The sequence below is a fragment of the Lithobates pipiens genome, unplaced genomic scaffold (genome assembly GCF_037356315.1).
Source record: "Lithobates pipiens isolate NorthernLeopardFrog02 unplaced genomic scaffold, aLitPip1_a1.2 Scaffold_23, whole genome shotgun sequence".
NCBI classification, from domain to species: Eukaryota; Metazoa; Chordata; class Amphibia; order Anura; family Ranidae; genus Lithobates; species Lithobates pipiens.
This window is the reverse complement of record NW_027507785.1, coordinates 247,739,240-247,761,305: the sequence shown is the minus strand read 5'-3', so window position 1 is coordinate 247,761,305 and position 22,066 is coordinate 247,739,240. Positions and strand designations below refer to the sequence as shown.

At 39.9% G+C, this 22,066-nt stretch overlaps 1 protein-coding gene across 1 annotated transcript in view; it reads left to right on the top strand.

Annotated features, from left to right (window-relative positions):
- Nucleotides 1-22,066, top strand: part of DNM3 (dynamin 3) — a 514,556-nt gene that overhangs the window by 423,994 nt on the left and 68,496 nt on the right. The window contains exon 22 of the mRNA XM_077453003.1: nt 6,011-6,083. Within this exon, the coding sequence (XP_077309129.1) occupies nt 6,011-6,059 (49 nt within the window). The 3' untranslated portion in view covers nt 6,060-6,083. The remainder of the gene's footprint in view (nt 1-6,010; nt 6,084-22,066) is intronic.

The following is a 22,066-nucleotide window of genomic DNA, read 5'->3' as shown; positions in this document are numbered from 1 at the left end:
AGTTGTTGATAAATTGCCAGAAATAGGTAGTATATCCTAGAAAGTGCCATGTAGCTTTGTGACTGCTGGGTTGGATATAACAGCAACCTTTTCAGAGTAAATGCAAAGTCCATCCTAAGAGACAATATAGCCCTGGAAGGCACCTGCGGGAAGTTACTTTTCACAATTTCATGTAGAGTTTGCAAGACAGAACAGACATAATGTCCATGTATGGAGGGACCATTGAGAAAATTAGAATATAGTTCATAGAGGAGACCTCAGGAGATTTTATTGACAAAGTGCTGGAAGTTCAGAGAAGAAAGGGCATTACAAAATATTTACAGTGAACATGATTTTAAATGCAGTTCTCCGTTCATCTCCTTCTTAATCAAAAATTAGATTGTAGGTAATGTGTAGAATTTGTTTTGGGAACAGCTGGGCTTCATGGAGGAAGAATGCTACCCCAACAGGGGTAAGAACATTTGCATATAAAGTCTTTTTAAAGATTTTTAAGGATGTAATTTGACATGGCTTTGGGAAGCTGAGAGGATATAACTGACCTCTATAGGGAGTAGATCCCAGAATAAGGTTGATGGCTCAATTGCAAGGATGATGTAGTAACTGATCAGCACTGTGCTTGGGAAAGAAGTTTTGCTACTCCACATGGTGAGCCAGAACAGAAGAGGTGACCTGGGAGATTGCCGGAGGAAGAGACTTGGCTGGTAAGACTTTGGTGAGGCACATGAAATGACAGGGCCTCCAGGCAAGCAACAAAGCATCCTTTCAAAACTTCAATAAACTCCTCTGGGGGTCCAGCAAGACCCCACAGTTGCTGGTGAGCAGCCTCTAGGACTGTAAACCACCCATTGCATTATAAAGCATCTCCATAAGAAACCTACATCACAAAGATTAGAGATTGTCAGAGGAGGAGACTTGACTGGTAAAACTTTGGTGAGGCACATGGAATGACAGGGCCGCCAGGCAAGCAACTAAGAGAAGAATCAATCCAGCAATTGAAAATGTTGTAGCCAGGGGAGACTCAGGTTGAGCACAAAAGTGACTTGTGGCTAAGCAAGGAAGGAGATGGCCTTATGTTTAAGCACAGCCATAGACATTTTGTCAGCATGATATGAGAGCAAATTAGTGCACAGAAAAAGTATTCATACCCCTTGAAATTTTCCATATTTTGTCATGTTACAACCAAAAACGTAAATGTATATTATTTTATTTTTTTACAAATAAATATGTGAAAAGTGTGGCGTGCATTTGTATGCAGCCCCCTTTACTCTGATACCCCTAAATAAAATCTAGTGGAACCAATTGCCTTCAGAAGTCACCTAATTAGTAAATAGAGTCCACCTATGTGTAATTTAATCTCTGTATAAATACAGCTGTGCTGTGAAGCCCTCAGAGGTTTGTTGGAGAACCATAGTGAAAAAAATAGCATCATGAAGGCCAAGAAACACACCAGACAGATCAGGGATAAAGTTGTGGAGAAGTTTAAAGCAGGGTTAGGATATAAAAAACATGTATTGAACATCTCATGGAGCATTGTTCAATCCATCATCTGAAAAATAGAGTATGGTACACCTGCAAACCTACAAAGACATGGCCGTCCACCTAAACTGACAGGCCGGGCAAGGAGAGCATTAATCAGAGAAGCTGCTAAGAGGCCCATGGTAACTCTGGAAGAGCTGCAGAGATCCACAGCTCAGGTGGGAGAATCTGTCCACAGGATTACTATTAGTTTTGCATTCCACAAATCTGGCCTTTATGGAAGAAGAAAGCCATTATTGAAAGCAAGCCATAAGAAGTCCCATTTGCAATTTGTGAGAAGCCCCGTGGGGGACACAGCAAACATGTGGCATGAGGTACTCTGGTTAGATGAGACCAAAATGTAACTTTTTGGCCTGAAAAGCAAAATGCTATGTGTGGAGGAAAACTATCAATGCACATCACCCTGAACACACCTTCCCCACTGTGAAACATGGTGGTGGCAGCATTATGTTGTGGGGATGCTTTTCTTCAGCAGGGACAGAGAAGCTCATCAGAGTTGATGGAAAGATGAATGGAGCCAAATACAGAGCAACGTTAGAAGAAAACCTGTTTGCGTCTGCAAAAGACTTGAGACTGGGGCGGAGCTACAGTGGAATGGTTTAGATTAAAGCATAGTCATATATTAGAATGGTACAGTCAAAGTCCAGACCTAAATCCAATTGATAATTTGTGGCAAGACTTGAAAATTGCTGTTCACAGAGGCTCTCCATCCAATCTGACAGAGCTTGAGCTGTTTTGCAAAGAAGAATGGGCAAATATGTAATTCTCTAGATGTGCAAAGCTGGTAGAGACATCCCCAAAAAGAGTTGCAGCTGTAATTGCAGCAAAAGGTGGTTCTACAAAGTATTGACTCAGGGGGGCTGAATATAAATGCACGCCACACTTTTCACATATTTATTTGTAAAAAAAATGTTGAAAACCATTTATCAATTATGTGCCACTCTGTGTTGGTCTATCGCATAAACCCAATAAAATACATTTAAGTTTTTGGTTGTAAATTACAAAATTTTGAAAATTTCACGGGCTATAAATACTTTTTCAAGGCACTGTATTGTAGAGAATCTAAGAGATTTGGAGAGAGGCTTGAGGGCACAGTCAAACCTATTGATGAGACTGGGATTGTTGTGGAGTCCTATCTTTGTGGGAAAGTCACGAGCAGCCTAGTTGCATAGGCTCCTCTCAGAGAGACGAAGCAGAGGGTAGGGCTGCCAGAGGCGAATAAATATCCTTTCACAGTCGATAACTCTCGAGTGTACTCTCAAAACCAAATGTTGGTATGTCCAGGGTAGGGTAATCATCAAGGGTAGTGGGCTCTCATTTCCAGCCAATCTGCCTTAAATCCACTCGGACATGGCACATGTGGGTGAATAAGCCTAGCAGCTAAAAGTCCATGGCTAGGAATAGCATGAAAGAAGTCCCAAACAGTTCCTTGAAAGTGGACCGCATGCAGAGGTGGTCTCCTCAGAGATAGGTATAGCGTTACAATTTTATTAAAAGCTTACAAGTGGCAACTTATATTAAAACAGGATGTGTGTGCAAATCAGTCCTATGGTCACCATGTAGCTGCTGGATCCAGGAGTGTGGCAAGGCTAATATGGGTAAATCTAGGCAGGCAAATGTGGCCAATGTTTAAAAAAAAAAGACATCAATGATTTATGATATACACATAGAGAGATAGATAGATAGATAGATAGATAGATAGATAGATAGATAGATAGATAGATAGATAGATAGATAGATAGATAGATCAACATTTACTTTGCTTTCAACACACACCTCTTCAGCCTGCTTCAATTTTCAGCCTAATTTCAAACTTAGAGAATATCGGAAAATCATTACAACACAAAAAGATCTGGAAAGGTATGAAACCACGAATTTTAAGAGTCTGTTTAAGCATTGTGTTTCCATAGCAGAAGAATAAAATCTCAATTATAGGGCAGAAGTGTAACATATACTGTGCCACAATGAATTTGATCACTAACGCTGAGAATAGCCTTCTGGAGGTTGTGCTCTGTATCTGGTCTGCACGAGCCCAGTGTAAAAGGACAATGCACCTTTTGTATGAGCTTAACAGAAGCTTGGCAATAGGTTAACCAAGCAGAGCTTTTGTAAATCCCCCACCTCCAACAACTGCAAAGAATTCCTTCAATATTAGTTTCCCCCCTTCCCTTTTCTCAGTTACTAGGAAAACAGAGAAGGGAAAAAAATCTTCCTGAAGGTCAAAGAAGTCAGGTCTCCTGTTGGACTTACACAATAACCCTTTGAGCGTGAAAAGCCAATTTTCATTGCTTTACTGTTTATATTTTGGTTAGCATTTTTGTCATGCCACTTGTTAATATGTAAGAATTTATACTGAAAAGAACAAACTGAAAGATGTGATATTTAATTGGAGATCAAATACAGATTTCCCATAGCCTTCTTAAACTAGATAGAATATAGGAGTAAATAAGTCAGTGGTTGCATTTTTATGTGTTACTTTAAATACCTTTAAAGTGGCACCCTGGATTAGGAACACTGTAAGAGAAACCTCCACTGGAAGTGGCCATTCTCCAACTCCTCCACATTGTGGGGTCAGTGAAGCTGCCCCTGCTTAGAATTTTTTCCAGTCATATGAATGTTCTAGAATTTTTATACCAGGGTCTAGGACTCGTCGTAGACATTTTACTCCTAAAAGACTGATTCTAAAGTAAGAATCTATTTAGGAAACTACAGAGTTGTGGTTCATAGACTGCAGATTCCTGATTTATAGTGTATTCCCCCATACTTTATTACTCATACTTATAATTTTTATTGTTGCTTTCCTATTCATTGTCCATTGAATTTTGCTTACACGATACACATGGTAGTGTTCGTGGATTAAGACAATTACATTGATATGACAAGAGCAAGAGCGTGCAACATTGAGTGTTGGCAAACCTAGAATAAAACAAACCTGACTACTTTAAAAGATCAGAGAAGGGGTTGGAATATTTACCCTTTACCAAGAAATGGAAAAGAGATCATTTGTGAAAAAAAAAAACGAGCATGATTGCAGTAAATTTTCAATTTACAAAAGTAAAACGCAAGCGTTCTACAACTACTGTATGAATACATTGAGGAATATAGGACACTAAGCAAAGAAACTTGTTTTGTAAATTGGTAAATTGTGTCTCATTTTCAAGTCTTGTGTGTACCTCCCTTTTCTGATGTATATTTGGTATTATGTTGTGCATCCAGGTTACCATTTGCAGGGTTCATATCTACATGTTTTTATTTTATATATATATATATATATATATATATATATATATATATATATATATATATATATATATCTATAAATACGTATATATATATATATATATATATATATATCTATATCTATATATATATATATATATATATATATATATATATATATATATACGTATATGTATATTATATATAAAATTATATATATATAATTTTAATAAACTCTGAATATATGGACTTTCAGACAGCATAAATTCCTTGTAGCTGTTCACAGAAAGTTTTATGGGGATTCTGGGCGGGAATTTGCTCTCATCTGGTTTTAATACACAGTTCTACAAGTCTAGACTAGCAGTTTTTTCTCTTTCTTGTCCCTGCCCTCACAAACTCTTTACTGGAATACATTTTATTCACTGAACTTTTCCACCAACTCATACCTTCATACAAACCTATGTTGCAAATGCAATGCTAGTCATCGGCTAGGGTGCTTTTCTACCAAAGTTATGGGACACATTTGTTAGTGTTTGCCAACATAACTTCTTTTTTCCCCTTATTTTATTATTATTATTTTTTTTTTCTTATTTGGAATCATTCATGTAATTATAGCAGATAATTGTACACCCCTCTCCTTATTACAGCCCTGTTCATGGTTCACTTCAGTTAATTACTCTTGTAGAGTTCAATCATTTGTTTCAAGAAAAAACATGATAAAAAAGATTTACTTTTGTTAAAACAACTTATAATATAATTTATGGACACATATTTAAAAATGTAATGAGCCATTTAAAGCAGTATTAAACCCATAAGCAAACATTTATTATATTGCAGCTTACCAATTCTTAGATGTAATGGCTGCATTCATTTTCTTTTTTAGGCTTTCTTTCTTCTATTTCCATCTGGTAATCCAGCCAGTATATCTGTTGTTTTTCACAGCACAAACCCTCCAGGAGAATATATCAGTTTACTTGGATGACACCAACCATTTAACATTGACAGGGATGGTTTAAAAGATCAGCTTTCATTTAGTCATTCAAAACCTTTATCTCAAAAGGGAAAAAAAAAACAGTTTGCCATAACCCATTATAAAGTGGGAGCTGAAGTTTTGCTTAAATATGTTAGTTGTTTTAAATCTGCTAATACATTAACAACTACACAACCCCCGGACAATGGTGCTGTCTGCTATGCCTTTTATGCTCATTCCTCCAGAGTTGTGCCTCACTAATTCAGGTGGTGTTTTCCTGTCCAGATCACCATGTGAAAATAGAGGGGAAAAAAGCCAAAGGAAAGAAAACTGATGCGTCCACCACATCAAATGACTGGTAAGCTGCAATATATTAAAGTTTTGGTTTTGGGTTTAATACCACTTTAAACTAAACCTGTTATTTGAAAAACACAAGAGCTGTTAGTGGTTTCATTTTCTTGAGATGCATGTTGCCTGAGCCCCCTAATAGTGGAAGCAACTGGGGCGGTTTCCATAGGCTCAACACCTCAGGGGGATTTAGACAGAAGCTATACTGCTCCAGGTGAGAGTGTCAATTGCATAATGTAATCCCCATGGTGGGTGCTCACCCCAGCTTGCCACCTCAATACAGTAATGTGAAGAACATTGGTAGTACACAACACTATAGAGATGTCAAATCCATTATTCCATATGTCAGATGAAGACAGCACAAAGACAGAGTTTGCTTTAGCTGTTAACGCGTTTCACACATATGTTATTGCTTAATCATGACAAACCTCAGGGGGATCCCCAGTCCAGCAGTCCAGAAGTAACTAATTTTCTTGCCACCTTTCCACAGCAAGACATCCGCTTTCTGCTCAGGCCAACTCTCTAGCAAATTACTAAGCCACTGCAGAATAAATGTCAAATAAGACTGTACTGTGCAACTAGGAAGCTACCTAACAGGTGTGTGCAAAGTATATATTGCAATGAAAAATGGCTTGGGTTCTCTGTGCTGTAAGATACATACTCCTGAGCATGCAACCCTATTCTGTACATTGTCCTGTATGTTAGATACTCCTGATTGCTCCATTCTGTATCCTGTGTTTTATGCTACATACTCTTGCCATATTTCTCACATAACATGTTTCCTTTATTTTGGAAATAGTACAGTGCAGCAGAGGGGTGGATGTTATTTCGCTACATACAGATTGTGCTCTATCGTGTAGTTCTATAAAAGTTTGCTACTGATTATCATTAGATCGACCATAGCCTACAGTGGTTTTCCAATGATAAAACTCTGTAGGAAAGTTATGTTCAATTTCAACAATTATAAAGTAAAAGTATAGTTGTACCTGTCATTAGGTCTACTCTAGCCTAAAATGGGTTTTAACATATACAGTAAAACGCTTTAGCAAAGCTAAATTCAGTTTAAAGTGGTTGTAAACCCGCTGATGTGTTGTTGTTTTTTTTGCTCACCTGCAAAGGAAAAGGCATAATGAGCTAGTATGCACTGCTGTGAATGGCCGGAGCCGCGATATCATCACTCCCGCGCATGCACGTGGGAGATTTCTTCCCGGCAGGGTCTGGCGTCTGCCGGGCTCTCAGCCGAGAATCCCCTGTGCGCATGCGCCGCTGCAGTCAGCGGTGCATTGCGAGGGGAATATCTCCTAAACCGTACGGTTTAGGAGATTTTTTTTTACCTACAGGTAAGCCTTATTATAGGCTTTCCTGTAGGTAAAAGTCCCAAAAATGACTATACAACCGCTTTAAATTATTTTACAGTAGAAGTATAGTACTAACTGTCATTAGGTCTACTGTAGCCTAAAATGGGTTTTAACGTTAAAAAAAAGCTCAATTCAACTATTTTGCTAAAGAAGTACAATATACTACTAACTGTCATTAGGTCTAATGAAGCCTAAAATGGTGTTTAACACATAAGACTATATAGGAAAGCTACATTATATTCTAACTGTAATTTACCATCTCTATAGGTATAGGGAATGATACTGGTTTTTTGTTTTTAAACAAATTAACTTGTATGGCACTTCTCGGTGGGACTGCATTTTCTGGACACTTATTATTTAAAAAATGTTAAGGCCTCTTGCACACGATACTCCTGCTCGAGCATCTACTTTATTTTTTTGTAAGTATTTGGGCATATTTTCACTCATTTTCACGCATTCAAAAACTTATTTTTGCGTTTTTGTTCTACACACTATGTAATCGGACATTTACACACATTTTACATGCAATCGTGCACATTTCTGAACATGAGGTGTAACTTACTAACCAAAAATGCAGATTTTTACTTTTTTTTTTTACTGGAGAATGCACAGCTCTTGTTTATGTGCCTTGGTGCATAGGCACATTACAATTAATGGGCTGTATTTTAGCTCAGTAAAAGAAAAAGCTGTACTGAGCTTTTTCAAGCTGCAGTGTGCAAGAGGCCTAATAGTATGTAACCAAGAAAAAAAAAGTGTTTATAGTATATTAATTATCCCTTGTCTTGCAGACATTTATTACCAATACCCCTAACTGTAAATAGGATTCTTGTGTGCATTTAGATTAGTAAAAAAAAAAATACTTTACCTGGCCCTTTTTGTATGATTAACATTTGCTAAAATTCTGTACTGACATGATGAACTTTCTTCATACTACACCTAGAATACATATACCATGCCTGAGTATTAAATAGTTTAATGGGAAAAGTACAGAGCCCGGAGAAAAGTTCTCTTTATATTGTTCATAGGACATTTCAGTGATTTCTGCTGAGCAGCTAAATCCTAATATAACACAGCAAATATTTTAAATCCTTTACGTCTAATATTTGTGCCCTTTATATATTATATACTGTAGTTCAATAAAGTTCTAACTAATATTTGAATTTGATGAACTTTTTTTTGTGCATTTATCCTCATGAAATGTATATGGTAAGTACATCATTATTTTCTGGTTATGTGAGACTGTAGTGTATTGTTACTTTGCACTTTCTCACCTATATGATATGGTTTTCCATAATGCATGTTTAATGTTACAACCAGATCATCTTTATGTTCTACTTACAAAAGCAGGATTACTTGAGCCGTGGTTCATGTAAAATATGAATACTGCTCAACAGAATAAGCTGTATAAAGTAAAGGTTTCATAGCTATTAAGCCTTAGAAAATATGTTCCAAAGCATGACTGTATATTTTCATCACTGTCAGCACTGCACTAATGTAATAGAAGATTAATCCATTCACTCAGTTACCAACAAATGGTCCACTCCTAGCAGTCCATCAGGAACTGCCAGTAAGGGAAGCTGTGAAGATGGAAATATGGGAGTTGTCATTACCGACTTGGTTTTTTAAGGTGCAGACTCCATGGTTATCATAATGTTCCTGTCTTCACTACCTAGGGAGTCACAGGGTTGATTTACTAAAATTGGAGTGCAAAATCTGGTGCAACTGTGCACAGAAATCCAACAGCTTCCAGTTGTTTTTCTTTGTCAAAATGTACTTGAACAAGCTGAAGTTAGAAGCTGATTGGATACCATGCACAGCTGCACTAGATTTTGCCCTCTCCAGTTTTAGTATATCACCCCCCCCCCCACTCTTCTATAGAAGCATCCTGTTAGCAAAGTTGAAAATGCATCTTAGCATGTATGTTTCAGCTCACTGACTTATTGAACACAAAGGGTTTGGAATCTACTTCTTTTAAAACCTTGTGAGCACAGGCAGCTCCTATATTTATACCTTCACAGGTTCCTGCGAAGCAAGCATGTGGCCTGGAGTTTACATGTTCTCTCTGTGCCTGCGTGGGTTTTCTCCAGGTACTCCGGTTTCCTCCCACATTCCAAAGACATTCTGGTAGGTTAATTGGCTTCTGTCTAAATTGGCCTTAGTACATGAATGTGAGTTAGAGACCTTAGATTGTAAGCTCCTTTAGGGTAGGGACTGATGTGAATGTACAATGTATATGTAAAGCACTGCATAAATTGACGGCACTATATAAGTACCATAAATAATAATAATTACCTAATAGAGCAGGATCTCAGAGTTCCTCCTGCACTCATAGCATTCCCCCCACATTATATAGTAGGGAATAATGAGTACAGTGCCTGCCTGCACCCTTCATTGCAATACCTGGTGCTTCAGCAACCTATCATGAGGCCCAAGCAAGGTCATGTGGTGGGAAGGGCAAGTGTTATTATGGCTATGCAAATTTCAACCCTAAAAAAAGTCACTATTTGTCACTTAAGCAGCACTGTATTTGCATCCATAAAGTACTAGGAGGCCTTGTCATAAAGTACCTATGTTAAAGATATTTTTACAATAAGCACTGTTTTGTTTTTGTTTTGCTTTTTTTATTTCAAGAAACCCAACAAAACCTCCCCCTGTAGTGGGGCTGTCCTCCGAACGGTAAGAGTTACATGCTTGTCTAGGGTACCGCAAAAAGCAGTTTTACTTAACTGATCCCTGCTACCTTAGCACCTAGAGCTTTCCTACACTCCAGCTTGTGGGCTGCCCCTTAGTGTCCTCACATTTAGTTCAGGGCTATGGGCCTTGTATTGTACTTGGTGATGTCAGAGGACATGTGACCACCTGAATGTAGGGGAGAAGATGCTGCAGGGACCAGCCTAGCAGGGTGGATGATGTGATGGATCAGGAGAGTAAAAGTGCCTTTTCCAGTACCCTAGACCTAAACAGACATTTCAATCCTGCAGTGTGGGGGGCAGCCCTACAGCAAGAGACGACTTTTGTTCTCTGGCGTTCAGCTTTAAATGTATTATATTATATTATTATAAACTTAAAATTTTTTTTTTTTATCAAAATAAAAATGTGGTTTATACTAACTTGCTCTGTGCAATGGTGTTGCACTGAGGGGTTCCTTCCTCTTGTGGAGTCCCCCACCGGTGCTTTCCGCTCCTCCTCTTCTGTGTGAGCCCCCATAGCAAGCTGCTTGCTATGGGGGCACACCTGCAGGCTCCTCGCTCTCTCTTCATATGATTTAACTCTCTCTAATACGCATGTATTATTAGGGCCAATGCATTTAAGGGTGCTAAAGACTGGAAATATCATTATTAAAGAATTTAATAGGCACATTCATCATTATACACAGTTGGCAAAAGTATTACAGCCAAATAAAACCAATTATTTTGACAGAGTTGGAAACGTGTTTGACTTGCATTTGCTGAAATAGCAGCTTACAATATGAAAAATTAGAATAGCTAAAAGTTCTATTTCTAGTGTACCCCATAACTAGTTAACACATTCCCAAGTGACACATCATCACAATCCTGGTTTAAAGAGGCTACTCTCTCTGTCGAATATATGAGTATCAAATAAAACTTAAAAGAACCTTTCAGAATGACAACCTGACACATAATTGTAAAATCAGAGACAGAAATATGAAAAGGAATGCCAAATCCCGGTTAGTGGATCAACAAACCAAGACCTCTCAGGATAGGTAGATAGACATCTCCAGACACGTCTCCAAAATGGGTAGTTTGGGTGTCAGCCGTTTACTTGCCACCACCTAACGTGAATGGAAACGGCACAACCTGTTACCTTTCTGCTGTGCAAATGTCAGAGGCATGTCTGTGGGCAACATGTTCTGTCCCCTAGACTGCCTCTGCTGATCCCCCTGATACTACTGAACTCCAGCCTTATGGTGAGGCTTGTATAAGCTTGTCTCCTGTACTAAAATTGCTAACTCTGATTTCACGGTGTGCATTAAAAGATGCAGCAAGTTAGATAGAGCCCACCTCACTTTCTGATTTGAGGACTTCCAGCATTGTCTAGCTCTTTCTTCACCAACCTGACGGTCACTAGCCCACCCATTTCATTCATTGGATTTCAGTTCTTTCAATCATGGAAGATCAGCATCACTTGTGGCATTTACCTAATGCAGTCTGCATGTAAATGTAGTCTGCCTATGAATGCCCTCTCCTCCAGACTGACACCTATCCACCAGGTCTTTAGCATTGTAGCAGGGAACTGTGATGCTTTCAAGAGGCTGTACAGTACCCTGCTGGCCCTCCTACCAGCCATCATCTGCCTGCATATCATCTGCCTACATCCCATAGAGAAGCACAAGGACCGTTACCGTTATGCCATTTGCACTAAAATAAGGTTTGCAGTCAAAACAGGAATTTCATTAGCATGGCGAAGAAGAATCTGCAGAATTGTTCAGCATCTCACTAGATCTTCATATTCTTTATCTTCTCTGCTATGCACACCCAACAACTGCCTACACTCTTCCCTCCTGAATATCGCATGTTGAACTGGAATGTTGTACCGTCAAATTGGCCACTGGATCAAGTAGAAGCAGATACATGTGTTCTGATGGTTGCATCGCTTTGCTCTCTATGAGCCATCACTAAAATGAATATCACAAAATTTTTACTTAGGCAAAAAACATATTCTAGTAGCCAGCACTGAGGAGCGTAGGCTGATTGGAATCGTGATTCGGTATTGTTATTTTCTAAAATATCCATCTGTTACTATATTTTTGCCTGTCCTACTTTGACCACCTGAATGGAGTTTATGTGGCATATGAAAAACTTTGGGAAATACTGGTCCTGAGCAGCAAACCAACTATTATATAATATTTCTCCAGATCCTACATGTAGAAAATTTGATCTCAGTTTCACATAAGTTAATAATGCATCATCTTTTGGAATTCAGTTTGTGTGGTTTCTAGTGTGTAGGGATTGTTACATTTGGTGGTCTACATTTCTGTACAAAAAAAAAAAAATGTGCGCATTGTGGCTTACACATTTCCTTAAACATACATTGTACATTTTCCATTTTATTGCCAAAGAAACCATCTGAATGAGGCAGCAGACTTTCTTCATGGTCCTAAAATACTTTATAGAAAAAGATTATTAGAAAGTAGAATTAGAGTGGTTGTAAAGCTCTGAAATGAAAAATGAACAAAGCATATCTTCAATCCAAGGCACCTAAGTGTGATTTCAGTCTCCCTTCACTTTCCTCTGCTATCTGACAGCTTTGCCAACACTGGTACATTACTCCACCCGCAGATATAAGTGTTACCCTATGAGGCTGTCTCAGATAACACTCAGTTTCCTGATCTATGCTGTGCAGTGTGTGACATCAGATCCCTGCCCCATGCCTTCTGAAGCTGAAAAATGCTGTGTAAAATGTGTGCTTTAGGAGGCTGTAGGGGGAGAAAAGGCAGCAGATGAACAGGTACAACATAAATAGGATGATTTATTTCAGCTGTCATCTCTCACCAGTAACTTCACTGGGTATATTTAAGGTTACTTTCACACTGAGGTGCTTTACAGGCGCTATAACGCTAAAAATAACGCGTGTAAAGTGCCTTGAAAGAGCCTCTTCTCTCACTCCAATGTGAAAGCCGAGGGCTTTCACACTGGAGCGGTGTGCTGGGAGAATGGTAGAAAAAGTCCCGCAAGCCACATCTTAGCAGCACTGTAGGTGCGGTGTATACACCGGTCCTACAGCAACCCTGCCCATTGAAATGAATGGGGAGCACCGCCAAACCACCGGTGCACATGCAGGATATCAATTTAAGAACATGCTGGTCATGGAGAAAAGGCAATGCTGCTTTAACCAGGATAACAGCTGCTGAATCACTAGTATAGCACGGTGTGTACACAAGTACTGCTGCTACAGCAAGAAAAAGAAAAAAATTCTCCTTACCTGTTGACGTTGCCAGTATACCCAAAAAAGTTTAGTGGCGCTTGGATGATTGAGGGTTGGAAGTGCATATAATGAATTTCCCACTTTTAGGAAGCCCTTGCTTGACAAAGATTGGTGGAACGCGTCAGTTTGGGTAAAGGTCATGTCACAAGGTAACGTCACCTAAGAAACACACTAAAAATGTACCTTTTATCTGAAATTCCTCCTGAAAATTGCATTGCACTTCCTTGTATGTGAGTGCGCCTGGGCACTGCTGTGCCTGCAGCATCAAAGCTTTATATCTGCATTATGAGATCTAAGGCACTGCTAATGTAACAATGTGAGAGTCACATTAGTGAAATTTGATAATGGCACTACTATGCTGGTCATTGTTGTTCTTGCTCAAGGCAATGACATGAGGACGCAAAAGTCCTTATATGAAAAGAAATAATCGCACCTGTCAAATACTTTTGGAAAACGAATTTTACTTGCATTAAGGTGCTGCTACGAGATGATTTAGTATACGGCACTATTGCTATTTTTTCTAAATGGCAGATGACTCAGTAGTGAGAATGCTCTTTAAACTGTAACCTCTTACAACTGATTATGCCATAGTGATAATACAAATAAACCATCAATATATTCTGTGTTGTTTTTTCTGGAGTAAGCAGCTTCAAGGAATTATCACTGCATTAGAATCTTTTAATTTATATTTCTATCTAACAAATTTCAGTGTGGTCATTACTGTACCCATACTTATACTAGGCTGATTTATCAATGAGGGAAAGAGTAAAACACAATACTTTCTCATGTTGGTGGTTGACAACACTGATTGACAAGCTGTGCTCTGACCTCATCCTCCCAGCAAAAGTGTGCATATGGCTCCTATTTCGAGAAATCCCTGCAGCCCACAGGAAAGGGATTTTCCTGAATAACATTTAGTAGGAGCTGTCTCCAGAAGAGAATTTAGTAGGAGTGCACAAAATGTGGTAAAATCCATGCTACAGTGCCTTGCAAAAGTATTCACCCCCCCCCCCCCCCCCCCCCCTTGGCTTTTTACCTATTTTGTTACATTACAGCCTTTAGTTCAATGTTTTTTTTTTATTTGAATTATATGTGATAGATCAGAACACAATAGTCTAAGTTGGTAAAGTAAAATTAGAAAAATATATACATAAGACAATTTTTCAGAAATCAAAAAATTATAATTGGCATGTGCGTATGTATTCACCCCCTTTGTTATGAAGCCCATAAAAAGCTCTGGTGCAGCCAATTACCTTCAAAAGTCACATAATTAGTGAAATGATGTCCACCGGTGTGCAAGCTAAGTGTCACATGATCTGTCATTACATATACACACCTTTTTGAAAGGCCCCAGAGGCTGCAACACCTAAGCAAGAGGCACCGCTAACCAAACACTGCCATAAAGACCAAGTTACTCTCCAAACAAGTAAGGGACAATGTTGTTGAGAAGTCAGGGTTAGGTTATAACAAATATCCAAATCTTTGATGATCCCTAGGAGCACCATCAAATCTATCATAACCAAATGGAAAGAACATGGCACACCAAAACTCACAAACCGGGCAAGGAGGGCATTAATCAGAGAGGCAGCACAGAGACCTAAGGTAACCCTGGAGGAGCTGCAGAGTTCCACAGTCGAGACTGGAGTATATGTACATAGGATGACAATAAGCCGTACGCTCCATAGAGTTGGACTTTATGGCAGAGTGTCCAGAAGAATGCCATTACTCTCAGCAAAAAACAAAATGGCACGTTTTGAGTTTGCCAAAACCCATGTGGGAGAATCCCAAAATATATGGAGGAAGGTGCTCTGGTCTGATGAGACTAAAATGGAACTTTTTGGCCATCAAAGAAAATGCTATGTCTGGCGCAAACCCCACACATCACATCACCCAAAGAACCCTATCCCCACAGTGAAACATGGTGGTGGCAGCATCATGCTGTGGGGATGTTTTTCAGCAGTCGGAACTGGGAAACTGGTCAGAGTTGAGGGAAAGATGGATGGTGCTAAATACAGAGATATTCTTGAGCAAAACCTGTACCACTCTGTGTGTGATTTGAGGCTAGGATGGAGGTTCACCTTCCAGCAGGACAATGACCCCAAACACACTGCTAAAGCAACACTTGAGTGGTTTAAGGGGAAACATGTAAATGTGTTGGAATGGCCTAGTCAAAGCCCAGACTTCAACCCTATAAAAAAATCTGTGGTCAGACTTAAAGATTGCTGTTCGCAAGCGCAAATAATCCAACTTGAAGGAGCTGGGGCAGTTTTGCAAGGAGGAATGGGCAAAAATCCCAGTGGTAAGATGTGGCAAGCTCATAGAGACTTATCCAAAGCGACTTGGAGCTGTGGTAGCCACAGAATGTGGCTCTACAAAGTATTGACTTTAGGGGGGTGAATAGTTATGCACATTTACTTTTTCTGTTATTTTGTCCTATTTGTTGTTTGCTTCACAATAAAAAAAAAAATCTTCCAAGTTGTGGGTATGTTCTGTAAATTAAATTATGCAAATCCTCCAACGATCCATGTTAATTCCAGGCTGTGAGACAACAAAACACAAAAAATTACAAGGGGGTGAATACTTTTGCAAGGCACTGTATATATTTTTACCCGCTTTTTATTTATTATTATACTTTTTTTAATAAAGCTGAAAGTTCACTTACAACTTTTAGACATTTGCACACAGTAGCAGGATCTTGATAATGACTGAAACATTTTGTTTCTGTATCCAGTTTTCCTAGTGATTTGAAGTCAGCTTTTTTTTATTCATAATTGGAAATCAGGAGCATATACTATATTATGCAAACCAAACAAGTAAGTAACCTTATTGAAATGCTGCTTCTATATCAAAGAAACCAAACCATATCAGCTGAAGGGTTAGCACACATTTAGTCACAGGGAGTCAGGAAAAGGCAGGCATACTATCTATCTGGAACCAGAAAAATGACTTTCAAAATAGTCCTTTGCCAAGTTTGCACACGCTCTTGCGACATAAGGACAAACAGCTGGACACATGTGGGCAGACAAAATAGTAACGTTTTCTTGGTTCAGTTCCTAGAATCTATCAGACTCTTATCTTCTCTTGAACTTTGCTGAAAAGAAGAATATTTGTCATACAATGCAGCAATATATACAACTAAATTTAAAGGGATCCATATTCTACTATACACAAACTAAGAGGGAAGCTTCCAAAGCAATTGGATTCCCATCCTACATAAAGATACACACTGTACTGATACTCTCAGGTCTCCAAGGTTTTAAAACTCCAAGACTCCCAGAGATATACATACATCATCAACCAAGGAACTAAAGGTATTTGGGCAATGTTCAAACAACCATTCACCATTAACGTAACCATTAAAGTCTACCTACTCCACTGCAGATGGTCCTCACTCGCAGTGGCCTTGCAGATAGAGAGAAAGTCAAGTGGAACAGAGTGCCTCTATGGTTTCCTGGGTCACTGTGGAAGTTATCTGGTTGAATGCTGTCACTCCATGTAACTCTGACAGCCATCTTGAGTCAGGTAGAGTCTATTTAAAGCCCAGGCTCCCAGGTTTGGTGTGCTTTATGTTAGTTGGTAGTGTAGGGAACATTACCCCACCTGTTAGGGACAGTATGGAAAGATTCCTGATGAGGAAGGAGAGTGTAGGGTCATACCTTCTTTGGGCTTTATCCCGCTTGGGCATAAGATGGCCACGCCGCATTCTATTCTCTTAACAGATGCTGTTAACCAGCTTTCTTCACATTATTGAATACCATGAGCACACCTGGTTGAAATAATATTCAGATATCTACTCAGGAAACTCAGCCATGTGGTCATATCGGACAACATCTTAGTCCATGAAATTAAATGGATGTGTACATTTTGCATTTCATAGGATTTTCACACTTTTCCTTGTGCTACCCCACAATGCCTAAAAACCAAGGCCCACTTCTCTGACCTGGCTATAGGCATGCTAATCAAAGGAGAACAAACTTCAATGTTGTCCCCAGCAAAACGAATTTCCCCAACTCAACAAAGTCAACTTCTGCCATTTAATTTATTAATACTCTCCTGTTTTCTGTTGTTCCTTCAATAATCACACATTGAACTCTAAAATTTGAAATAAAAAATTTGCATCCTAAAGTCCCTTGAAATCCTAAGGGGATTAGAGGGGGACAGGCATGTAGAAATCCATGCAAGCCAAAAAATATAAGTCACCTCATCTAAACTCTGCCCTCCTAAAAGCGGAGTTCCACTCATTTTTAATGTACAATCATTCTCATGCCCATCAGTAATGCTATTCTAAATGGCAATTTATTTTTTCTAAATACCTTCTTTGGGATTTGCTTATGTTGCACTTCCTGTCTGGCCGCCTAGGCAATGTCATCATAAGGCGATTCCCTTGGACTCCTGCGATATTGGAGTCATCTATCCTAGGAGTCCATAGGAATCGCCTAATACAGAAATCCATACTGGAAATTACACAATCGGGAGGAGTTAGGAGCCATTTTCGAAGATTAGTATCTGCCAGGAGGAAGTGGAGCCTCTCTGCTCTGGACCATGCCAGTGGCATTACTGCACAGGCGTGAGATCGGGACATGCATACTGGGTAGCCAGCTGCACCAAATCTAGAAATAAAGACAAGCCGGCTTCAGATGCCCACAACCACAATGGACCCTATTTGCTTCTGAGATCAGGTTAGATTTTAATGATTTAAAACAAACAAGATGGAACACATTACTGACAGTATCCAAATGTTAAAGTAGAAGTAGTAACAATGATGGGGAAGCATTTAGAAAAAAAAATTGATATTGGGGACTGGAACTCGCTTTAACTGGGAAATACCACTCCTGTGCATATTATGGCACAGAACAGAAAAGAATGAAACACAATCCCTCATGTATCCATGCCACTGCACACAATCACATAAAAAATTAAAGCAAAAGAATTTAGGTACCTATATGATCTCTTTATTGGAAATATTTAATTAAGTCCTGTGACCTGTCACAGAAACATTGCTAGATAAAAATGCAAGACCATCCTAGTAGCAGCAATTCCAAGTATCTACTCAGTATTTCACATCTACTGACCATCAAATGCCTGTCAAGAAAGAGAAATGTTAACCTGTAAACCTTGTCTTGAGTAGATACTGGACATCCCAATGTACAAAAAAATTAGACTACCTATCACACAAAATTGCATCAGCTAATAACAGACCTCCTTAACTCAAGCAGACAAAGCTGTGGGTAACATCACGATCCACACCTAACGCATCAGCTGTCATTGGAGGTGACCTCCGGCGATGGCTCAAATTCGTTAGATGTGGATCGTCATGTTCCCCCAGATAGCTCGTCAGGGCTTGTTGTCACCACCAGATGTCAAGGCATATGCAAGTAGCGAATATACCTTAGTGTCGGGCTGAGTTGAATACTCTCTTTTTACCAATAAAAGCCTAAACTGTTTTATACTATGATTGCCACTCTCTACCCCTCTATGTCCGGATGAGAGCTTTGGAACACAAATGGATAAGTGAGCCACATCTTTGTATCGGAGAGAGAAAAAAAAAGTAAAAATACCCCACAAAGAACCCCCCCCCCCCCCCGTGTACTAACATGTTGGCATAGCATGGCATATTATGAAAGACTTAATGTGCCCTCTAGCAATGCAGTGCCACTAATCTTGCAGGTCCTGGATGCTTCCATCTTCGCTCAGTCTTCCTTCCCTATTCCATCCCTTCAGCTGTTTAAATGGCTGGGCGCAATGAAGTCACTCCCCCCTCATGTGCACCGGAGTCACATAATTGCGGCACAGATCAAATGCTGTTAATATACGCTGAGCTGTGCATGTACGACTCAGTGTATATTACAGCTAACAGGCAGGGTAAGCATTTATGACAAAAGAGACCGATATGGTCTCTTCTGTCATAAAAGTCCTACCTGTCAGCAATTTTAAAAAGAGTGGGTTTACAACCACTTTATTGGAAGCTGTTGGAAGCCATTGGGACCAGCACCCCCTACAGGAAGGTGTGCCATCCTGCTCTTCTGGGCTGCACATACGCAGTTTGTACTCTCTCCAGGTGAAGACACCAAGCTCATCATAGACAACAAGAGAGTGCACACTGGGGTTGATTTACTAAAGCCTGGAGAGTGCAAAATCTGGTGCATCTCTGCATAGAAACCAATTTAAAAAGCTGAAGTTAGAGGCAGATTGGCTATCATGCACAGCTGCACCATATTTTGCAGTGTCCAGTTTTAGTAAATCAACCCCACTGTGCATATGTAACCCAAAAGAACAGAGTAGCACTCTTCCTCATGGTGCTAGGGGGCGCTGGTCCCTACAACTGCTCCATGACTACAATAACTTGGGATGGGGTCATTGCTGGCTGCTTTTAAGAAAGCTTTTACTAACTACAGTTGTGGATTTCATAGTTTACATGGAAAAGGAATCCTGGCTGGTTTGGCACATTATGCTGCTACTCCCATATGGAACAGCACAGTGCTTTTTTGTAAAGATCAAAATACACTTTAAAAGGGTTGTAAAGCCTCAACCTCTTGTAGTGCATGAGCCCCCCTTTTACTTAACTGAGCCCGATCGTTCCTGTGTTGGGGATGAGCACACCCGCTCCAGCCGGTGTCTCGGGTCCGGATTGGATAGATTGACAGCAGTGTAGCCATTGGCTCCCACTGCTCTCAATCAAATCCAATGACACGGGAGCCTGGGGGCAGAGCCAAGTCCTGCTGTCTGTGTCAATGGACACGGGAGCACGCCTGCATCGGTGCCCCAAGGAAGAGCACTTCTCTGATGGGGCACTCGAGATACTACGAGCCAGGTGCGCCGCTGGGGTAAACCAAAAGAGGAGGATCGGGGACAATCTGTGCAAAAACAACTGCACAGAGGAGGTAAGTATGACATGTTTTTTTTGTTTGTTTTGTTTTGTTTTTTTAAACTGAACCTTTAGTTATTCTTTAACCACTTCCCGACCGGCACCCGACGATGTACGTCGGCAGAATGGCATGGACAGGCATATGGGCGTACCGGTATGTCCCTTTAAGAATGCCGCTGTGCCATCGCGTGCGCGCCCTGGATACCTGCGATCGTCTCAAAGGGAGGCTGAACGGGGGGAGATGCAGAAGTAAACAGCATCTCCCCATTCTGCCTAGCAACAAGTGACACTGATCTCTGCTCCCTGTGATTGGAGCAGAGATCAATGTTCACTAACACACAGCCATACCCTCCACAGTTAGTAACACGCCCCTAGAAACACTTAACCCCTACACTGCCAGTGTCATTTACACAGGAATCAGTGCATTTGTATAGCACTGATTGCTGTATAAATAACAATGGTCCCAAAAATGTCTGATGTGTCCACCATAATGTCGCAGTCACAATAAAAATCGCTGATTGCCACCATTACTAGTAAAAAAAAAATATTAATAAAAATACCATAAAACTATCCCCTATTTTGTAAACGCTATAAATTTTGCGCAAACCAATTAATAATCACTTATTGCAATTTTTTTTACCAAAAATATGTAGAAGAATACGTATCAGTCTAAACTGAGGACATTTTTTTTATATATATATTAGTGGGGGATATTGTCGCTCTTTTTTTGTTTATAGTGCAAAAAATAAAAACCGCAGGGGTAATCAAATACCACCAAAAAAAAGCTCTATTTGTGGGAAAATAAAGGACATTCATTTTGTTTGGGAGCCACTTCGCACGAGCGCACAATTGTCAGTTAAAGCGACGCAGTGCTGAATCGCAAAAAGTGGTCCGGTCTTAAGCTAGCAAAATGGCCCGGTCTGAAAGTGGTTAAGCAAAGTTTTACGAAATATGACATTTCCACTGTGAGACTACGGGATGGATTTACTCTAGGTAAATAAAATGTGTACTTTGTAAGTGCAGTTGCTCCAGAGCTTATTAAATGAGGGGACGCTATGCTACCTTCCATTTTCCAATCATGTGGAAGAAAATAAATATGCTGTTTTTTTTTTCCCTGCATGTGATTGGGTATTCTTTGCAAAGTGAAGCTTTACCTCATTTGCTAAGCTCTGGAGCATATGCCCTTGCAGAGTGCACAGTCTATTTCCATTTAATAAATCCACACCTATATGTCATCTTTTTTGAATCTTACATACCAGCACATCACAGTTGTGAATGCTGTCAGTTTTCATAGTGTGTTTTTAATACTCCAAGTAACATATATAGTGGTTTTAATCATGTTTGCAAAGCTGCTGTGTGTAAATCTACAGGTTGCAAGGTTTCGGTATTTGGCTTCACATTTCCACACTAAGTTCTGCTGAATGTCCTGCTTCCCGGCCCGCTACTATTTTACTAATTGGAAGTAAATCTAAGAATATAGAGAGGGACAGACATTGCGGAATACTGGAGTCTCCTTACAGCTGTGGCAGTGAATATTTTCCAAGCATGGGCTGCTGAATAGAAAAACACTTCTGAGGAGTTCTCCCTCCACCCAACTGCACATTTCTCAAAGATCCCTCTCTGAACACCTTCCAGATGGTAACAATTTTTGTTTGCTGCCAACCTGAACTTGAGTGTTGTCCCAGTGGCTCCACGCTGAAACATTCCCCTGTCTGTTCCACCACAAGCATGCAGCGTTTCCTTCTGCCCATGCCAGCTCTAGTTCTGTGGCTACTTCTGGCAGCTTCAGTGGGCAGAAACAGTACTTTGCAAACTTAGGTGGAT